This window comes from Quercus suber, unplaced genomic scaffold, assembly GCF_002906115.3.
Source record: "Quercus suber isolate HL8 unplaced genomic scaffold, Cork oak 2.0 scaffold_91, whole genome shotgun sequence".
Classification (NCBI taxonomy): Eukaryota; Viridiplantae; Streptophyta; class Magnoliopsida; order Fagales; family Fagaceae; genus Quercus; species Quercus suber.
In genome coordinates, this window is record NW_027069556.1 from 1,191,096 (window position 1) to 1,213,053 (window position 21,958).

Consider the following 21,958-nt stretch of genomic DNA (forward strand, 5'->3'; position numbering starts at 1 on the left):
TAATCGGAGCATAAAGTTGGGTGAAAACACTGGAAGAACAATAGCACAGCTTAAGTATACTAGTGCTATTGGTAGCATGATGTATGCTATGCATTGTACAAGACCAAACATATCGTTTTCAGTGGGCAAACTTTCTAGATTTACAAGTAATCCAAGTATGGATCACTGGAAAGCAATTGGTAGAGTTCTTGGTTATTTAAAGAAAACCATTAGTTTGGGACTCTTTTATTTTGAATTTCCAGCTATGTTGGAAGGTTATTCAGATGCTAGTTGAATTACTAGTGTGAGTGATAACAAATCCACGTCTGGTTGGATATTCACTCTTGGTGGGGGTGCCATCTCTTAGGCATCAAAGAAACAAACGTGTATTTCTCACTCCACCATGGAATTAGAATTTGTAGCCTAGGCGGCAGCAGGTAAGGAAGCCGAATGGCTAAGAAATATATTGTTAGACATAGAATTGTGGCCACAACCAATACCAGACATTTCGGTATATTGCGATAGTGAAGCCACCTTAGGCAGAGCATACAGTAAAATGTATAATGGTAAGTCTAGACATATAAGTCTAAGACATGATTACATAAGACAATTAATAGAATCTAGTACCATTTCAATTGTTTATGTAAGGTCAAATAATAATTTGGTAGACCCTTTAACCAAAGCAATGTCTCAAGATATGGTTAGGCTAACATCCATTGGAATGAGACTAAAATCCTTCTTTTAAGAGAATCACCAATAGTGGGAACTCAACCTCAAATTGATTTAATCTAAAGAGGTTTAAAGGGTAACAACAAGCTATTAATAAGTGGTTAGTAACAACACTAATTTTGTGTCTTATCCAGGATGGATTAGTGCAGATTGTTACGATAAAATTGAGGATGAGTTTTACACTCTTAATTAAGTTCATAAAAAATAAATATTTGTGTAACATGGACATAAGAAAGAACTTCACCTTTGTGAACATAGGAGTGGTGCCACTTCTAGTAAGAGTAAAAGGGTTTTCTCTTATACATATTCACTAAACCAGGAAAAGCACAAGGCCATAATAGTGCTAACAATAGTGGATTTCTATATGTGTTGTGGATGTTCTCATGTATGTGTTGTTTCTGATTTTAACACATAAAAGTTTTGGTTTAAGCACCAAGCCACCATTAACTCTGTTGATTTCTTGAGGAATTACACTAAAAGGAGGTTTAAGTTGAAAGACACCTTCCATTATACATGATAGGATATCAATCAAGTGAGACACATATTATTACAACCTAGTGGGAGATTGTTGTATATATAGATATACACAAAGATAGGTTGTAATAATGATGGTTGAGTTTCGAAAATATGGTTTCATAAAGTGAAAATTCAAGTTCTGAAATTTTCTTAGTGAAAATTTGAAATATGAATTTTCTAGAATTTTCTGCAAAGTTTTCTGGTGACTATTCAAAAAGGTTGAAAATGTTTCAATTTTTGATAACTATATTATGAAAAAATAACTAACTCTCCATATGTGCTTTTTCATGAAATAGGCTTATATTCACTTAAATAAATAACTAACTCTCCATACTTGTCTTTTCATGAAACATAACCCTATGGATATAAATAGAGGCTTATGTTCTCTTGAAAAACTAATTTTTTTTCTAAAAAAAATCAAAAGTTGGAGAGAAACACAAGAAACATAAGAAATTCTATGGTTATTCTCCAGAATTGCTATCTGTAAAACCCAGCATCTTGGTTGTATCCTGAAGACAAATTTGTGATAACCCTTTAACAACAAAAGTACGGGGGGCAAATTTTGTCAAAGAAAAACGATATAGTGTCTCCAAGTTATCTACTTTCTTTTTGTCTTTTCTATTAATCTTGCTCTTCCATTATTACTTTGAGTAATATTCCCAACAGACACGTCATAGAAAATAGGAAACACCCTTTGATTTAGCACCCTATTGCATTCCATGATTTTCGCCAACTCATCGAGGCACCGATCTGAAGTAGCATAGCTTTACGAGAACACCACAACTGCCATCCTTGTTGTCTCAATTGCCTTCATTAGTTCAGTCCGATTGAAATTCCCCTCCACTCGCACAAATCTTTTTACGATCTAAAGCGGCAAAGAGATGGCAAGTAAAGTTTGTGCGGGTATCTTCCCCACAAAAACTAACGAAGACCTCATATTCATACCTCAATGCTGAGGTCGATAAGAATGGAGCAAAGGAAGGAGTCATGATTGCAAAGACAAAGACCTAATGGAGGTAAAAACTAGTGCGTGTAGTTTATGATGAAGGAAGATAATCGGAAATTGGCATCATGAAAACACGAAGGATTGTTTATCAAAGAAAAAACACAAGTATTGGGTCTAGTTTTCTAGTTTCCCACTACCCATTTGTTTTGTTGTTCCATAAACAAGTGAGAAATTTGAAGAGGCTAGTTCCATTTACGATTCCATGAAAAAAGAAAAAAGAAAAAAAAAAAAAAAAGAAGCTTTTTCCTTCTTTTGTGAAAGTAGGACCTGATTCTTTCGGTTTTCACGCTATTAAGAATGCAATTGAGAAAGATGTAAGCAATACGAAACAAAAGAAAGAAGAAGAGCACAGGTGCAGTGATGATCAAAACGACAGAGTTCACAAGCAAAAGAAGAAAGGGAAATTAAAGGAAAACGTAAAAAAAAAAAAAAAAAAAAAAAAAAAAAAAAAAAAAAAAAAAAAAAAAAAAAAAAAAAGCCACAACCATAAAAAAGCAGAGAAGCATAGCACTGGAAAATGAGCGTACCTTGAGGAAATGATTAAAAGAAGAAGAACCACCAGAAGAAGAAGCACCACCCGAAGAAGAAGCACCACCACGCCGGTTGCTAGTTCGCAGAAATGTTGCAAAGAGAGGTCGCCGAAGAGGATGCTCAAAGCAAATGATTGAAGAATTTTTGAAAAATGTGAACAAAAGGAGGTTTTAAATTGAGGCTGTGGAAAACTGAAAAACCAGCGGGAAGCCCAATAGTCCCACCAAATCAAAGCATTAACTCCACCCACCAGCACGTGCCACGTGTGCCACGATTTACGAAACGCCGCCGCTTTGCATTTACTGCGGATCGAAATCCCAAACGACACTCGTAAACTGTAAAACTCCTCACATTCTATGATCGTCATTTCAATGACGAACACAGAATCGGGGGGCAACTGACGGGACTAACGAAGTTCAAGTACACACGGACGCTACCATCGACACAGACGAGTCCAAACTCTGGCTAGGTGAGACGATCATATGCTTTACTGACGAATATATCCAGACCATTCAATGCAAGCAATCAAACCCGTTACAAAAACAACTGTACAATCCGTTGAAGGACAGTGATGGCACATTAAACAGCCCCAGACGTTACCAAAAGGAGCATAAAGACCTCCATAACTACACCAACGGCTAGAAGCCATAAGAACATATATAAATCTCCCACCTTGCTAAAGAACAGGTACATACACACAAAAAAAGCACTAAGAGATCTTTCTAATTCTTTCCAACTACATTGTTCATTTCCTAGAAAGCTTCTTTTACTAACTTTGGCATTGGAGGCTTTGTGGCAGGCACCACACCGGTGTTTATCTTCAAAGGGGAGAAGAATCATCTCCGTCCGACGAACAGTACTGACGAGTTAACACTCATCATAAGCAATACGAAACAAAAGAAAGAAGAAGAGCACAGGTGCAGTGATGATCAAAACGACAGAGTTCACAAGCAAAAGAAGAAAGGGAAATTAAAGGAAAACGGCAATGATTCACTTAAGTGATTGGCACGTGAGTAGTTGACACGTGAGATTGTGTAAATGCTGTACAGCTGTCATATTAGAACTGGATTAGGTTGTTAAAAGTTAGTTAGATTAGTTTGTTTCCCTCTTTGCTCCGTAACCATGTATATAAGGCAGAGCCTTAGTGTAATATAATTACTTCTGGATTTTGATCAATAATAGAATTCAATTTTCTCTCAAAGTAGTTTCTGGTAGCTTTTGTGATACACGCCATATGCTAGTAGTATATTCTAATATTATATTGAAGAGAGAAATTTGAAGTTTATGATGTCTTAAAAATACCAAGATACCAACTAGTTTATTTGGGACATAAACAGGAGTTTTTTTCTTAAAAAGAAAAAAAAAAAAAAAATCAAATGTAGATATAATATTTACCGATTTGGTTCCAAATGTAAGCCTGCCAAGTTTGAGGCCTCCGTCAGTGCAGCTCTCCAACTGTTCCTCTTGTCTTCAGCGCCATTTGGGAGCTCGGCAAAAATCCCCTTCTGTTCTAGCACCTCGGGTTGAGACACATGGTAGAAAATAGGGAGCACCCTTTTGGTTGAACACTCTTTTGCATTCCATGATCTTCACCAACTCATCCAAGCACGAATCTGAAGTAGCATACATTTTTGAGAACACCACAACTTGCAATCCTTGATGTCTCAATTGCCTTTAACAACTCAGGCCCAATCTTTTCCCCTCTAGGGAGGTTTATGTCATCTTTATAGGCATGAATCGTTTTGCGGTCTAGAGCGGCAAAGAGATGGCTGGTGAATCCTGTGCGGTTATGCAAAAATCCCCTTCTGTTCTAGCACCTCGGGTTGAGACACATGGTAGAAAATAGGGAGCACCCTTTTGGTTGAACACTCTTTTGCATTCCATGATCTTCACCAACTCATCCAAGCACGAATCTGAAGTAGCATACATTTTTGAGAACACCACAACTGCAATCCTTGATGTCTCAATTGCCTTTAACAACTCAGGCCCAATCTTTTCCCCTCTAGGGAGGTTTATGTCATCTTTATAGGCATGAATCGTTTTGCAGTCTAGAGCGGCAAAGAGATGGCTGGTGAATCCTGTGCGGTTATCTGCCCCACGAAAACCTCATATTCATATGTTGATGAGGACGGAGCAAAGGAAGGAGCCATGGTTGCAACACACAGACCGGATTGAGGTAATACACTTGCGCTGGCCAAAACTCAAACAGCAAAGCAGCAAAAACTGTCTTTTTTTTTTTTTTTTGGATTTCTCTCTTCTTCTTCTTTTGGTTTCCAAGTTCTGTCTCTTCCTATCTTTTTTGTCTTTTGCAAGTTTTCCAACAATTTTTTAATAGAACGAAAATCAAGATTTAGCAAAAAGAAGATGACAGTGAGCAATTGCGATAGAGAAGATTACAACGTTGGACCCACAGAAAGACAAAAAGAGATAATGAAAGCCAGCGAAGATGAATAAAGCAGGGATACGAAAGGGGATTAATATACTCTATGAGGATTTGCACTTGCAATCCTTACTTGGAAATAGCGGTGAAGAGACGATTCGACTTGTTTCTACCAGTTGAACACGAACAACTCAGCTTGAAAACGGGACCACTGACTCCTACAGCACGCAACGTGAGAAAGAGACGAAGACTTTCTTATAAAAAAAGACTGTCTCTTCTTTGGCATTTTAGCCTAAACAAAAAGTATGAACCTAGCAAGTGAAAATGTGGGAAAATTATAAAAATCAAAAACCAAATCTTAGGTACAAAATAGCAATATGGATCTCAAAAATAAAATGCTAAGGGCTTTTTGAAACCTCACCTCTGTCCTCCCCAGCTTGCCTTTCAGCAATGGTGCATAGGCTCAAATTCATGGTAGCTCCAACAAGCTGTTACAGATCAGCAGTGACATCTGGTTGCAAGCTAGAAGATGAGATCTCAGGAGTTTCTTTTCCTTTGTGCGCAGGAGATACAATCAAGGGGCCCTGACCTGACTTACCTGAGAGGAAGGCACAATGTTTTAAAAAGTACTATTATTGACCACATTCCTGCAAATGCAACGTTGCATGGTTGTACCTAATGCACCACTTCCATTTTTATTTCTTTTCCCCTTGTTTTTCTATAATATGGTTATGCTTAGAATGTCCCTCTAAAAGCTGAAATTAAAGCATACACTCTAGGATTATTTATTTATTTTTTGATAAATAGAGCATACACTCTAGGATTAATTTACCAACGGATGTTTGTTTATGAAAATTAAAACTCTTGGGAACTGTTTCCGATAGCATTTGTCGCATGCTTGTGATAGGCCTAACTTGTAGTTGGAATGGCTTCCCCTAGCCAAGTATTCGTACAACACCAATTACCACATTGCCACAAAAATGATTTCATCGCGAAGGCGCCCTACTAATTGAAATTACAATTCTTGAATTCATCCTACATTCAATATGTCATGCCTCAAGCTGAAGCTTGAAAAGAATGTTACTCCCTCCACAATCCTACCTGCTCTTGTTCAAGAAGTTGAGTTTGTCCCCAAGCCCAATAAGGTCTTGCAACACTGGAGTAAGAAGTTGTGAAACCAAACCATCACCGAGGAACTTGTTAAGTGGCAGATCCAGAATCACTAAACCAAAGCTCCGAACAACACTTTAGTACAGAGAGTTTTTTCCCCATTTGACACTACAAGGCTGCAGATTGGCACTTCCTGGACCAAATTGCCGATCAGCCCTGGACACTCCTATTGATTCCAAATTAGCACAGCAGTCTCTGAAGATTAATGACACATGTTGGCAAGCTGGGAACTCAAGTTGGAATTCCAGAATAGGGTCATCTCATGTAACAAGGCAAATTAGTATAGTTAATTAGAGTAGTTAGTTGTAGCCTATGCATGGATAATTAGCACTCATTTAACACATGTTAAATATGGAGGGAATAACCATCTTTAACATATGCAGTGTTGGTAAAAGTGTGCTTAAGTGCGAAGTGCGAAACCCCAAGCTCCAACACCTTTTTTTTTTGCTGAGAACCAAAACTGAATTAAAACTATAGGATCTTGACATTATTAATATAAACCATTGATTTGGCATATTTTTAGTGTAAATTATCCAAAAAAATATATTTTGAGTGTAACTTGTCCTAAAACCAACAACTCCCCAGTTCTTTTCTCTCTTTTTTTTTTTTTTTGATTTTTTCTCCTTGAACCAGTAACCCGCCAAGCTTCTTCTATTTTTTCCCTTTTGAATATTTGCTTGGTACCCATTATCATATTGCTATGTCCTGATATTCTTAGCTCATTCATGAAAAAAGTATGACATAATATATATGTGTCGTAGTTGTTTGGTTACTTTAATAGTTGATGTTGAACATAGCACACTATATCTTATAGACTTATAGTCATTAGGTGATTAAATTATTAACTAATATTAGTGATTATTCATGGGGAATTATGGCTATCAGAGATTTAACAAAGGATATTACATGGAAGTACTCATATCTAGTTAATCCAAAAAAAAATAAAAATAAATAAATAAAATGACTTGACTTGCATTTTTTGTGTTAAAATTGAAAAAGTAGGGCTTATCTAAATGCTATATGATTTATATGAAATGTTTTATTTCAATTTATATGATAATTTGATTGTTGTATTTCTCATTAATAATTATTTTAATTTTTTTTTTTTAATGTGCACTTTACTTCAATCAAAGGTGCACTTGCCCTTTGCACCTAGGCTCCAAGAGGCATTTGCGCTTAAGTGCACTCCGCGCTTTTACCATCATTGGTGTTAAATGAACAACCAATAGGAATTGAAGTCCATGTATAAGACACCAATTGTAAAACCCTAAGCTCATTAATTGAATAGTGATGCATTTTGTTAAATATGGGAATAACCAAATTAAGTGCATCCATAGTAGTGAAGCTAAAAATTTAGCTATTTGGCACTACAAAAAGTTACTTTATCTATTTTACTTACTCACTTTACAAAACATGCTGCAGCAGTGAATCTATTTTAGCTTTCAACACAATAAAATAATATAAACATCACAATAAAATAATATATCTACTACAATAAAATAATATATCTACTATAATAAACAACAATTACAACCATCCGCAACTACTACCGTTGCCACTACCGCCGCTTCCACCGCTGCCGCCACATGATAGCAAATAATTGTTTAGTGTTAACAAGTGATTTTTTAAACCACAAATTATACTTATACATTTTTTTTTTTTTTACTAAAACAATTTCTCAATAATCATGATAGCAAATAATCATCTAGTATAACAATAATAATTTGTTTTAACCCCAAATTATATATATACAATTTGATCCCACCCACACATGCCAAGTCCCTCTACTCTTTCTCACTCACACATGCTGCCTTTCTTCCTTTTCTTTTCTAGTTCAGATAACGCGCTGCCCAGCTCGCTTGCCTTCCGCTCCCATGTTGCTCCCCTTCCCTCAACCAAGCTGTCACTGCTCCAAGATCCTTTTCCCTCTGATTGAACCTAAAAACCCATGCCACCAAATCCATGCTTTGCACTTCTCCCCCAAACCGAACCCAAAAAGCTTGAAGCAGTCAAAGGCGTCGCCACTGCCGCCGATATCTATCAAAGCCGCCGACGATGTCAAAGTCAAAAACCGCCAAATCTTTCATCTTTCTCTTCCGATCTGCTGCCGTGGGTTTTGCCGATGTTTGCTTTTATTTTTTATTTTTTATTTTTCCTGGTAGTGGTGGGTTTGATGAGTGTGGGTGTGGTTGGGTTTGTGACTGATGTGGTGGTGGTGGTGGTGGTGATGGTGGGGGTTGCCGTGGTCGGAGCTGGGTCTGTGGCGGCGTGGGTCGGCGGCGTGGGTCAGGGGGGCGCCAGCATGAGAGGCCTGAAAATTGAGAGAGAGAGTTCAAAGATTGTGAGAGTTCAGAGAAGAAAAGAAAAAGAAAAAGAAATAATATTTTAATCTGGTTGGAGGAATAAATTTTTTTTTTTTTTTTTTAGCTCTAATCTACAGTGCACATCTATAGATAGATGTGCACTGTAGCAATGAAACTAAAAAAAATATTTTTAACTTCATTGTTATATGCTTATTTTTGTGTTTTAGTGGAACTAAAATAACTATATAATTTATTAGCTCCACTGCTACAAGCGCTAAGGTATCAAAAGATGATCAATATAAATTTGGAAAAGATGAAGATGACTATATCATCAACGTTCAAGAGGGTAAAAATAAAAGAGAAACTTCTGCATGCAATTTCTGTACCTCATTAATGACCTAGGCAAAGATAGGTCTCTCATTATCTCAAAAAAAGAAGTTCCAATTCTGGTTTGAGGAAGGGCTTCCTTTTGAGATTTCAGTATATAAACCCGATAAATTATGCCAATGAGAGCTAACTCAAATGCCACCAACTTCCATTGTAAGAACAAGATCGAGGGTAGGGTCATAGGTTCAAACCATACCCATGTATGTGTAACTTATCAATAAATAAAATAAATAAATAAACCCAAGAAATTATCCACATTAATGACATCTTACCATTTTTTTTTTTTTTGGTCATACAGAAACCTTGGGGATACAATTCCCACTCAATTTCATATATATATGTAATCCCATATATAAACAATAACTAGGTATTATACCCTACAAAGATGAGTATTACTTTTTTAACAAAACAATGTGCATTAAATAAATATCCACTGAGTGGCTTTGGACTCGTAAATTTATGAGGTGCTTACCAAAAGAGGTCCATGGTTAAAATAATAATTACATACATTATGCAATTACCTTCTAAAGACACTCTTCCATCTTATAAATTAACAACCAAGTGTGAATCTACCTGGTGCTATAGAAGAATTACATGTCCTAAGATTTAAGTTTATAAGAGGACCTACTCCATGTCAATTTGATATCTATATATGTGTCTCTGATGTTCATATAGGATGCAACATCTATGTTTAAACAGAAGCATTAGAAGGAAAAAGGTTTACTCAAGGTTAACACCAATCCTGAAACTAATAGTGTTGAAAGAAAAATAAACTTACGCTCTTTCAGAGTAGTGTAAGCAATCTCTGCTGCATTCATCTCCGCCTGCTTTTTGGTCCTTGCTTCAGATCCTTCAAAAACCCCCCTTATCTCCACAGTCGAAACAAAAATTGGTTCATGTCCTTCACCAGATCTATTTGTATCATAAACTGGTAGAGAAAACCCTTCTTTTTGAACCAACTCTTGTAGAAGGTTTTTGTAGAGACCAGAATTATCCTGAAAATTTGAAAAACCAAGATTAAAAAAATTGGAAAGAATAACACAGACACAACCCACAGAGAGAGCAAATAGAGATGCACTAGAATAATTAATTCCTAAGGATACAAGAAGTTATATAAATGGCCACAGGAAACAGAAGACTAGCCTCTTTAGCTCCATCTGGCACCAATGATGTCAAAGCGACTTTTGCAGCTGCATTTTCAGCATCCTTCGATGTGGAAAAGAATTCTGGGCTCTCATAGGTCTGTCCATCAACTGTGACCTTACACCTGAAGTGACTAGCATGAGGAGGCCTTCACGTTCACAAGAGTACACAGGAGAGAGATTTCTCTTTGAGCATAGTTTTAGCTGGTTCTTGTAAAAATGCTGCATATCTATGACTCATGAAAGAAATTGAAAATTGTAAGTCCGACAATAACATGCCGTGAAACCAAGAATAACATGTTCAAAACATAAGATCAATGTAAGAAACATAGTAACCATGACACAAGCTAAGGTAGCACATGATTATATTATTATTATTATTATTATTATAAAGAAAAAATCAATTTAAAAAGAGAAAACTAAAAACACTGTAACAAAAGTTTGAATAGTGTTGGAACCCATTTTTAATAAAAGTTTTGCTGAAAAAAGAGATTTATGGATCTCGTGAACAATGGATGAGACTCACTGGAAAAGCATAAAAGCCACAAAAATGCGCTTCTCCAAAAAAAAAAAAAAAAAAAAACAAACGCAGACGCTAGCCTTTTTATCAGTATCCAAACGGGTACTGAGGGGGTTCAGCCAAGTACACAAGTGTCAAGGAGTAGACAACAGAGGAACAATTAGAAAAAGAAGAAATATAATGCCATTGAGCTACACCTCAACTGATACTTCCTGCTCCAAAATAATGGGAGAGAACATTTAAGACCCATTGGGTGTGTGCGTAATTTACCAATAAAAAAAAAAAAACACATAGGAATTAGTAGAGAAGTGGAGGAACTAGCAATCTAGGAAACAAAGAGCACAAAAAAGTTGCATTGATGTCACACAAGGATCACTCCACCCCTTCAAATATTCCATTCCATTATAAGTTCCAACATACAGGTAAAGATGCAATCATATAAAGCATGTGAACCCATCAGGTATTCCGCAATCTACCACTGTAACTGCACGCATTGAAAATTAGTATCTAGAAGAACCCAAGCCAGCCCAAATAATGAGAGAACAAGATTGAGCAATTCATATATACAATTCCCACTCAATTTCATATATATATATATATATATATATATGTAATCCCGTATATAAACAATAACTAGGTATTATACCCTACAAAGATGAGTATTACTTTTTTAACAAAACAATGTGCATTAAATAAATATCCACTGAGTGGCATTATACTCGTAAATTTATGAGGTGCTTACTAAAAGAGGTCCATGGTTAAAATAATAATTACATACATTATTCAATTACCTTCTAAAGACACTCTTCCATCTTATAAATCAACAACCAAGTGTGAATCTACCTGGTGCTATAGAAGAATTACATATCCTAAGATTTAAGTTTATAAGAGGAACTACTCCATGTCAATTTGATATCTATGTGTCTCTGATGTTCATATAGGATGCAACATCTATGTTTAAACAGAAGCATTAGAAGGAAAAAGGTTTACTCAAGGTTAACACCAGTCCTGAAGCTAATAGTGTTGAAAGAAAAATAAACTTACGCTCTTTCAGAGTAGTGTAAGCAATCTCTGCTGCATTCATCTCCACCTGCTTTTTGGTCCTTGCTTCAGGTCCTTTAAAAACCTCCCATATCTGAATCTCCACTGTTGAAACAAAAAATGCTTCATGTCCTTCACCAGATCTATTTGTATCATAAACTGGTAGAGAAAACCCTTCTTTTTGAACCAACTCTTGTAGAAGGTTTTTGTAGAGACCAGAATTATCCTGAAAATTTGAAAAACCAAGATTAAAAAAATTGGAAAGAATAACACGGACACAACCCACAGAGAGAGCGAATAGAGATGCACTAGAATAATTAATTCCTAAGGATACAAGAAGTTATATAAATGGCCACAGGAAACAGAAGACTAGCCTCTTTAGCTCCATCTGGCACCAATGATGTCAAAGCGACTTTTGCAGCTAATATGGAAGGAAAATAATACACTTTTTGTGAGAGATTTTTAATTGTCCCTCGCAAATAATATGAATGGAAAATTTCCCTCCAAAATATTAGTATTTGTGACTGGCTATAACACATAATTGTGACAGCTTTTCTTGTTGGTCACAAATATTTCACATTTTACTAAGTATTTGCAAGGACTTTATTTTGCCATCACAAATAAGATTTTTTTTAGAGGGCTTTTTGGGGTCCGTCTAAAATTCTTGGTTGCTAATAAGCATTTTTCTTGTAGTAACGTGAAAAGACAGAAGTGTTGCATATCTGACCAAACACCAATTAAGAGGACAATTCCTCTCTAACCAAACACCAATTATACAATCATACTCAAGAATTACAAGTTCCTTTAACAAATGTCAGGCTAACCAATTGTGATCCCCTGCTCGTCTTTTCCATGAACCTATCTTTCTTGAGCTAATAAAAGAGAGAATCGCTATTTGCTGTTGCACTGGCCCCTCTGACTTAGGAACAATAGCAACGGCCAAAAAACAATTCCAAAAATTTTTTTTTTTTTTTTTTCCCGGTAAATGTAAACACTGATCAAGGTGACACAAAAGGACAGTTGAAAAAACAGAGTAAGACAGACAGAGGAGGATAGAAATGCTTCAGGAAGCGAAGGAAAAAATGGAGATTGTTGTTAACGGCCCCGTTAACAACATTTGAGTTCTTATATCAAAAAATTTGTTCTAGGTTGACAGGCTGATAACAGAACTTAAGCTGTCCCCAAAGGATGCTTACCATAAGCTAAGGCATACTCTGGAAGTCATTAATACCAACATAGCTGCTGCTGCTTCTAACGCTGGGAATGTCCCAGTTATAGATCCAGCTGCTGGAAATGTTTGTTTTGCAAGTGGTACAGCAGGATGGTCCTTCACTTTGCAATCATTTGCTAAACTATATGTCAAATTTTTTTGGCAGCTTTTGGTAGTAACAACAGTTTTTTTATAAACAATATTTGGCAGTTTTAAAAAAGGGAGAATTTTGAGATTTAAACTGTACATTAAATGCAAGAAACTCAAGTCATTAACCAATTATTCATAGCACAACACAAAAACATGAACCAGAGCATTTGCTGATGATGATGGACAAAAAGTAGAGATAAAGAATGTCAAAGCAAGATCTAAAGCAGCAACAGAACACAGGCTCTCTCTTACATGCTAGCTAGATTCTGAGAACACACTGAGAGAGAGAGAGAGAGAGAGAGAGAGCAAACAGAAGACTTAGACAGAAACTTAGGGGAAAAAAACCTTAGATCTTCACTGTGAACAAGAGAGACTAGAGCTACATTTATGAATGCGGCTCTAAAAAAAAATCCAGAACCCTAATATGAAAAAAACCATGGGGATATTACCGCAAGCAACTAAGGCTAGATTAGAGCATGGAGTCTGAGTTCACACATGGAGAGGATGGGCAAGATGGTAAATTGGCAACCAAAGTGTAAAGCATAAAATACAGCATCAATGATTTACCGTCTTCTTTTCAACAGACTGCCTTGTTTCTGGATCCAGGTCTGAAAGTTTGCTGGACTCAGGTTCGACCTTCTGAGTTTCGATTTCAGGATCACCTTTCACAACAGATTTCCACCACTCCATTTTGTCGTGCTTGGTTAAATGAATAGAGATGGCACTCTGATCCTCTGTAAAATGCCAAATTTATTGGTACATCTATAATGAGCAACTCAGAAACTTTATTGATGGATCTTGACAAAAAAAAAGCTAGAACATGACACACCCAAACTGTGTACAGACTCACACGTGCACACATGCAAACAATTTACACATAATTGACAATTTTTTTTATTGGTAAGTTCCACATGCACCCAGTTGGTCTTGAACCCGCAGACTCAACCTCCAACTAGCTCTTACAAGGGAATGAAGTGCCAATTGAGCTAGATCACATTGTCAAATTGATATGAGTATTGTACACACATACTTTGCGTGAACTAGTCAGAAATTTCCTCTAATTTTTTGCATCCATGCATTTAATCAGCTTCGAATTTTTTTTTAGTATAAAAAAAACAAATGTAAAGTTCCATTAGTTCATGCAGGCATCTATATTATAACATACCTCTGCTCCAGTTACAATCATCAGGCTTGACAGGCCCAAAAAGCTCCCCCTACAAGTAGTTTAAGTACATGAGCCAAGGCAAAAAAAGAATCCAATATTAGGAATAAAGAGACAATATGTCGTACACAAGTTTTACCACCTAAAAAACAAGCCTACAAGCAGACTTACATCAATTATTGGAGGCTGGCCCTTAAGTCCAACTTTCAGATGGTTCTTTTTTATCTCGCATACAACAGACCTTGATTTAGTTCCAGTTGGCACTGGGACATTTAAAGTGACCTCTTCAAGTGTCTGGGTCCAGGAGTAGTTCTCCAGATCAAGGCCAGATGAAGCATCATTGTGCGGGATGGTAGCTGAAGAGTGTTGACCAGAAGCATCATTCTGACGAAGGGATGGTGCGGTAGATGATTTCTCATTTAGTTTTTTCAAAATGTCCTCAACAATTTCCTCTATAAAGTCTGACTCTGGGCTGCAATTGGAAGTGTAACCGCAGTTATATTTTTTATAAGAATAGAAGTTAGTGAACCAACAGATCATACAATAAGAGGAAATGAGCCATGAAAATAGAATGATCTTATTGGTTATTCATTGAAATTTAATTGATTAACAGTATTTCCATGGCAATGAACGAACTAATTCAAAGTAACAGCTATAGGTAATAACTATTTAAAAAAAATGATTTGATTGTAGTTTTAAAATTTCTTAATATATTATGAAAACCCAATTAATTAAACATTCAATACATTTAAGTATATTTATTTTCTTGGTAGTGTTTTTACTTTTTATGTAAAATAGCCAATTAAAATTATTTTTAATTAAAATTTAATATACATACAAAGGTAATATGTTTGTCTTAAAATTTGATAATATCAAATTATAGAAAAATCTTGATAAATTAAAAATTAAAAAAAAAATTCAAGATTATAAGATCAATATGAAAATATGGGTGTTTACAATATAAATAGTAAAAACCTAAAACTAAAAAAATTGGCTTTGAATTGAAAAGGAAATCAACTACTATAGAACAGAGCATTCTCATCATCCAAATACATCCACAACAATTTGTGATTAGAAGCATACGTTTATCTAAGTGGTGAACTTGTACCGATAGAAATCAGAGCACCCCGTCCCCAATCGCAACCCCTCTATCCAAACGGACCCATACTCTATGATCATCCAATCTATTGTTACATCAAATAAAAGGCAGCCTTATAATACCTAAGTCTCTGAATCCAGTCATCTCTGTTGTAGGAGTGAGTTTTCTCTCTTTCCAATCATGCATAGTCACCGTTACTTGTCCCTTCCATTGTAATTTCGTTAAAATCTCCAATTCAAACCCATGAGGGATTTATTGTTGACCGAGGTTAAGAGCAACACCTAGAATTTTCTTAGTTGCTAGTTTTGGGACTCCATAAATCTGTAGTGGAACGCTAAGTGTTATCAAATCTCGAGTTTACCACTATGTCAATGTGATTCTAAGTAAAGCTTCTTATTGAGAGATTGAATTCATTTTCCAGAAAAGGAGCCAAGCTACCACTCTGTTTCTACGTGGAACCACAAACACGTTTGCATATTGCACCCTACACTGAACTCTTTCAAGATAAGTCATTTGACCTCATCACCATCAAGAATACAATCAAGGGATCTTTATTTCTCACTATATATCCTTGTGAGCTCGTGAACTGTATGTGGGTCCTATGCCCATGGCAATTCCAGCTTAGGCAATTCATGGATGCCTATAGGACTAGAAATTAACCAACCATCACATATAAATCTCCAATATTTTTATGAGCCTTCACGCAACGCTGCTGTTCTCTTTGTAATTTGTCCATCTTCTACTACAATAGGAAACCATTTTTGCTCAAAATCATCCATCACTACCTTGCTGCCAATATCTTTATACCAACACACCACACTCCAACTTATACGTAATCAAGCAAAGCCTTCTCCTTCCTACAATGCCACATGAAGAGAAACAATCCCACCCAAGCACCACTAAGGAGGAACATTGGTTCTACGAAAGGCTATGGTTTGGTGCTAACAACATAATCTAGAGAGAGACTCATCCTGTGATGCCATTTTATCAATTTGGTAAGTTTCCTCAAAAAAGGAAAAAAAAAAAACAATTTGGTAATAAAAAAAATAGAGAATGATAATCGTTAATAATGTATTTGTACTTCAAATTGTACAAAGTAACAAAACTAGTAAGTAATCACGTCTAAATATGAAATATGATAGTTATGATAGTTATTAATAGGTATTTGTTATGATTTGTTTGCATATAAAACTATAAATTCTTGCATTGGGAATCTTTTTATTATTATGTTTGTATATGAAACTAAGGCTATCCAACCACACAAAAAACCGACCAACCCGAGCCAACCGCTGCTTGACCTAATTACTCCGAGAGTTAGTTGCAGATCTCTTCCCCTAAAACTCGAAAAACTGGAAGTGAACAATTGAACAAGAGTTTTCTAGTGAGATTTGCCAATCTGGCAAGACCTTATCAAATCTAGCGAAATCTCATTGATTTTTTAGCCAATTTTTGCCACTATGACGTGGACCAAACCGACTACCACCAATTGAAGGCCTGATTTGATCAATCTCTTCAGTTGGCAACATGTTGAGATATCTTCCACCTGATCAGCTTGGGTTGTGTGCAAGTTGAGCCCAAACCTGATCCGACCTGACTCATGGATAACCTTATATGAAACTATATATTCTATGTTTAAAATATAAGATAGAATTTAAATTTAATATATACATATATATATATATATATTAAATAATGATGTGAAACTTTATGAGGCCTCCAAAACTAATGAGACATAATTTCAGAAGGTTACCATAATTCTTAAGTATATTACTAATTAGGAATCCATGCAATTCACGAGAAAGTCTAATATGATATAATTTTTAGAATATTTTATTTTATTTTTGTCTAAATATGAAATTTAATAATTATGGTAGTTATTATAGACATTATTATAGTTCTTTTTAGGCTTATTAATAGACATTTAATATAAATTTATCACAAAAGAGTTCAACATTATACAAGTATAAATTGTGAAGTCTTAAAAGCATATATAACACAATATTATTATGACAAAAACAAATCAAATAATTTAGTTTTATATATCATAGACTATAGAGATATATATATATATATTAAAAAAAAATCATATATGTACATATTATATTACCGATTTGCTTTCAAATGAAAGCCTGCCAAGTTTGCAGCCTCTTCAAAATTTCCCTTTTGTTCTCGCACCTGTGATGGAGACACGTCATAGAAAATACGGTACACCTTTTGATTTAGCCCCTATTGCATTCCATGATTTTCGCCAGCTCATCTAGGCACCGATCTGAAGTAGCATAGCTTTTCGAGAACACCACAACTGCCATCTTTGATGTCTCAATTGCCTTGAACAACTCAGGCCGAGTCTTTTCCCCTCTGGGAGTTTTTCTGTCATCTTCAAGGCATGAATCGTTTTGCGGTCTAAAGCGGCAAAGAGATGGCAGGTAAAGCTTGTGTAGGTATCATCCCCACAAAAAACTAACGAAGACATCGTACTCATAACTCAATGCTGAGGTCGATGAGGATGGAGCACAGGAAGGAGTCATGATTGCAAAGACAAAGACCAGTGCGTGTAGTTTATGATGAAGGAAGATAATCGGAAATTGGCATCATGAAAACCCGAAGGATTGTTTATCAAAGAAAAAACACAAGGATTGGGTCTAGTTTTCTAGTTTTCAACTACCATTTGTTTTGTTGTTCCATAAACAAGAGAGAAATTTGAAGAGCTAGTTACATTTACGATTCACGAAAAAGAAAAAAAAAAAAAAAAAAAAAAAAAAAAAAAAAAAGGGAATGCTTTTTCCTTCTTTTGTGAAAGTAGGGCCTAACTCTTTCGCTTTTTTTAACCGTTTCAGTTTTCAAGAGTTTTTTTTCTTAATAAGAAAAAAAAAATCAAATGCAGATATAATATTTACCGATTTGGTTCCAAATGCAAGCATGCCAAGTTTGCGGCCTCCGTCAGTGCAGCTCTCCAACTGTTCATCTTGTCTTCAGGGCCATTTGGGAGCTCGGCAAAATTCCCCTTCTGTTCTAGCACCTCGTGTTGAGACACATGGTAGAAAATAGGGAGCACCCTTTGATTGAACACCCTTTTGCATTCCATGATCTTCACCAACTCATCCAAGCACCAATATGAAGTAGCATACGTTTTTGAGAACACCACAACTGCAATCCTTGATGTCTCAATTGCCTTTGACAACTCTGGCCCAATCTTTTCCCCTCTAGGGAGGTTTTTGTCAACTTTATAGGCATGAATCGTTTTGCGGTCTAAAGCGGCAAAGAGATGGCTGGTGAATCCTGTGCGGCTATCTGCCCCACGAAAATTAACGAAAACTCATATTCATTTGTCAATTTTGGGGTTGATGAGGATGGAGCAAAGGAAGGAGCCATGGTTGCAACACACAGACCAAATTGAGGTAATACACATGCGCCGGCCAAAATTCAAACAGCAAAGCAGCAAAAACTGGTTGTCTCTTTTTTTGGATTTCTCTCTTCTTCTTCTTTTTTGGTTTCCAAGTTCTTTCTCTTCCTCTTTTTTGTCTTTTGCAAGTTTTCCAAAGTAGTGTGAATAGCTAGCATTCTTTTTTGGAAAACCGGAAGAGTTGGGTCCTACTTTCACAAAAGAAGGAAAAAAGCTTTTTTTTTTTTTGGGTGGAATCGTAAAACACATTATTATTGATTCCGTTCTGTTCCTGGTCAGAACAGCTGGAAAATTTCGTACTAGTCACTTCACCGGCACAAAGTACCCCCTTGTTCCACCTCAGGTTGAATTCTGGTCGATTCCGGGCCGTTCCGGTCATTCCGGTCGATTTTAGTGAGTTTCGGCCGGTATACCAATTCCAGTCGGTATTGAAATCAAACCCGATCAATCCATCTTGTCACAGCACCGGTCACCTGAAGAAACGCATCTCATCATAGCAGTCTTCTTTTTCTTCTTCTTCAATTTTTCTATGCGTTTCATCCTCTGCAACTCTCTTTCTAATTCTTGTCGTGGCTATTTTCTGCCTGGTTCAACTTTTTATTGTGCTTAGTTTTGTTTTTTGTAATATTATTTTTACTTTTGTGAGCCTTCACGTGACTAGCCTGACTAGTATTTGAAAGGGAAGCTATTATTCAAATTTTTATGTTAACTTGTCAGAGTATTAGAGCCTGTTTGGTCATGCATTTTAAACATTAGTGTTCAGTGTTTAAACACTGAACACTAGTTTCCAAAAACTAAAAACTGCGTTTGGTCATCCATCCTTGTTCGGGGTTGTTTGAAAAAACATTGCTCAAAAACCCATTTTCAAAATGATGATTTTGAAATCACCTCAGGCCTGTTTTTAAACAACAAACACTAGTGTTTCAGTGGCAATTGCGTAATTATGTTGAACACTTTATGGCCCACCTGGTTAGAGATGCTCTGTGTATTTTCTCCTCTCTAATCTCTTCCTCTCATCTCTTCACGCCGAATCCATCTGCAGACCTCATCTCACCCACACAGTCAGAGCTTACCCAGCGGCATTAATCTCACCCACCACCATAACTCCCCTCACCGACCCATCTGACCGTAAAGGTCTCTCCCTCACCCAGCGCCATAGCCGGTATTGAAATCAAACCAGATCAATCCATCTTGTCACAACACCGGTCACCTGAAGAAATGCATCTCATCACAGCAGTCTTCTTTTTCTTCTTCTTCAGTTTTTCTATGCATTTCATCCTCTGCAACTCTCTTTCTAATTCTTGTCGTGGCTATTTTCTGCCTGGTTCAACTTTTTATTGTGCTTAGTTTTGTTTTTTGTAATATTATTTTTACTTTTGTGAGCCTTCACGTGACTAGTCTGACTAGTATTTGAAAGGGAAGCTATTATTCAAATTTTTATGTTAACTTGACAGAGCATTAGCATTGGAAAATTTCAATGCTACTTTATTTTACAATTCTAAAAAGTCACTTTATCATTATACCATACCATTTTACAATACTTTCACATCTCAAATTTCTACTTTCCTCTTTTACTCATTAAAATAATATATTTACATAATAATATAATATATCTCAAAATTATATCTTTTCTCTCTCATTCTCTCCTCTCTCTACATAATAAAATATTATTATTTTGTTACAATACTTGCTATAGTGCAATTCTATGTTTAGAATTGCACTGTAGCAGTATTGTAAAAAAATTTGTAATACTGTTGTTTAGCATTCCCCAATGCAGATGGTTTTAAGGCTTAAAATTCCAAATTTTCTTTAGATTTGGCATTAGCAACATTCTCCAATGCTAATGCTCTTAGCCCCCTGTCCTCCTCCACTCCACGTTGCCATCTAACTTTTTTTATAAAAATAAATTTCAGCTTTTATTTTTTATCTTTCATTATTTATATACATTTTAATCTTATAATATTTTAAAAAATTGTTAATATTTATAATTTAGGAAGCTGAAAAATGGAAAACTAAAAAAGTGGTCAATAGGAAGCTTCTTGAAAGCTCACTTGTGTACAATTACCTAAAATGTGAGTTTTATTTATAGGGTGACTTTTTTAGTGAATTGCATAAAGGCCAAAACATTGCAGTTTGATGTTAGTTGAGTTCGGGTGAGAGAAGAAGTTAAAACTTGCATGCAATCATGCACAACTTCTTAGTAATTCTTTGTTTTGTAAAATAATTAATTGCTTTATTATGTTTAAGTTTATTGATATGTGTAGCACTTACAATCTTTAATTAGCTTATTTTTTGGGATTTGTGTTATAATTTTTCACTTATTTCAATGTGAAGTTTACACTTTTTGATAAATCAATAATTGCACATTTAGAACCACTAATATGACCAAAAGTATCATAAAGTTTCTCCAAAAAAATGAACAAATTTACACCCGAATATATGATTTCAATGCTATTTTGGTGTAATGTCCCTTACTCGTTGATAGCAAAATTTTATCTTGAAAAATATAAAACAACCTTATTAAGGAGAGAGAAGGAGAGAAGTTAGAAAAAAATTAGTAGAGAATTTTATTTTATTAAAAAAAAAATTGATTATCCTATCCAATTTGTATCTATACTTCTATACAACTATTTAAGGAGCTTCTCCTATTTGGATTTTTCAATTTCGATGCTCCAAATACCCTCAAATTTACTAGTTTATAAAGCTTTACTAGTAGGATTAGACATGTAAAATTACTAATTAAAAATTCCTAAATTTTAGATAAATTTGAAAAAACATTGCCTACAAAATAAGAACACTCCCACTAACCCACTTATTGTAACACACATTTCTAATATTTTATTCTTAAAAAAAAAAAAAAAAAAAAAAAAAAAAAAAAACCTCACGTCCAGTAAAAAAAGGGAAAAACACAACTAAATAGTCACATTTCTAATACTTTATTCTATATAAAAAAATAAAAAAAAAAAACTAAATAGAGATTAAGAGCAATTTAAATTGTCTCTATATATTAAGAAAATTCAAAAAATTAGTTATTGTCTTTTTGTTATGCTACTCAAACTTCCAGAGATGAATTTGATTTTTGACTCTTGAGGGATTGGGTTAAACCTATTGGGTCAAGCAATTTTGAAGAGTTTCATCATCAATGATAATTTCTTACCTCTTGCAACATACCAAAGTGACAAGTCCTGTCCAGTAGAAATCATGATAGTACATTGCCACAAGTTGTTTAT

At 35.4% G+C, this 21,958-nt stretch overlaps 2 protein-coding genes and 1 long non-coding RNA gene across 3 annotated transcripts in view; all 3 read right to left on the reverse strand.

Moving 5' to 3' along the window:
* The window catches only part of LOC112004885 (probable galacturonosyltransferase 3), a 55,066-nt gene that overhangs the window by 20,768 nt on the left and 12,340 nt on the right, over positions 1–21,958 (reverse strand). The gene's annotated exons all lie outside the window — the stretch shown is intronic.
* Positions 5,553–10,311, reverse strand: LOC136067926 (uncharacterized). The gene is made up of 3 exons (XR_010629336.1): positions 10,145–10,311; positions 9,780–9,996; positions 5,553–5,739 (listed from the first exon to the last, which is right to left on the reverse strand). It is a non-coding gene; the product is annotated as an uncharacterized LOC136067926 (long non-coding RNA).
* On the reverse strand, positions 11,000–18,948 carry LOC112025215 (protein BOBBER 1-like). The gene is made up of 5 exons (XM_065774381.1): positions 18,223–18,948; positions 14,398–14,698; positions 14,230–14,278; positions 13,632–13,798; positions 11,000–11,930 (listed from the first exon to the last, which is right to left on the reverse strand). The coding sequence occupies exons 1-5, from the start codon at positions 18,408–18,410 to the stop codon at positions 11,634–11,636; spliced, it is 1,002 nt and encodes a 333-aa protein (XP_065630453.1). The 5' UTR covers positions 18,411–18,948; the 3' UTR covers positions 11,000–11,633.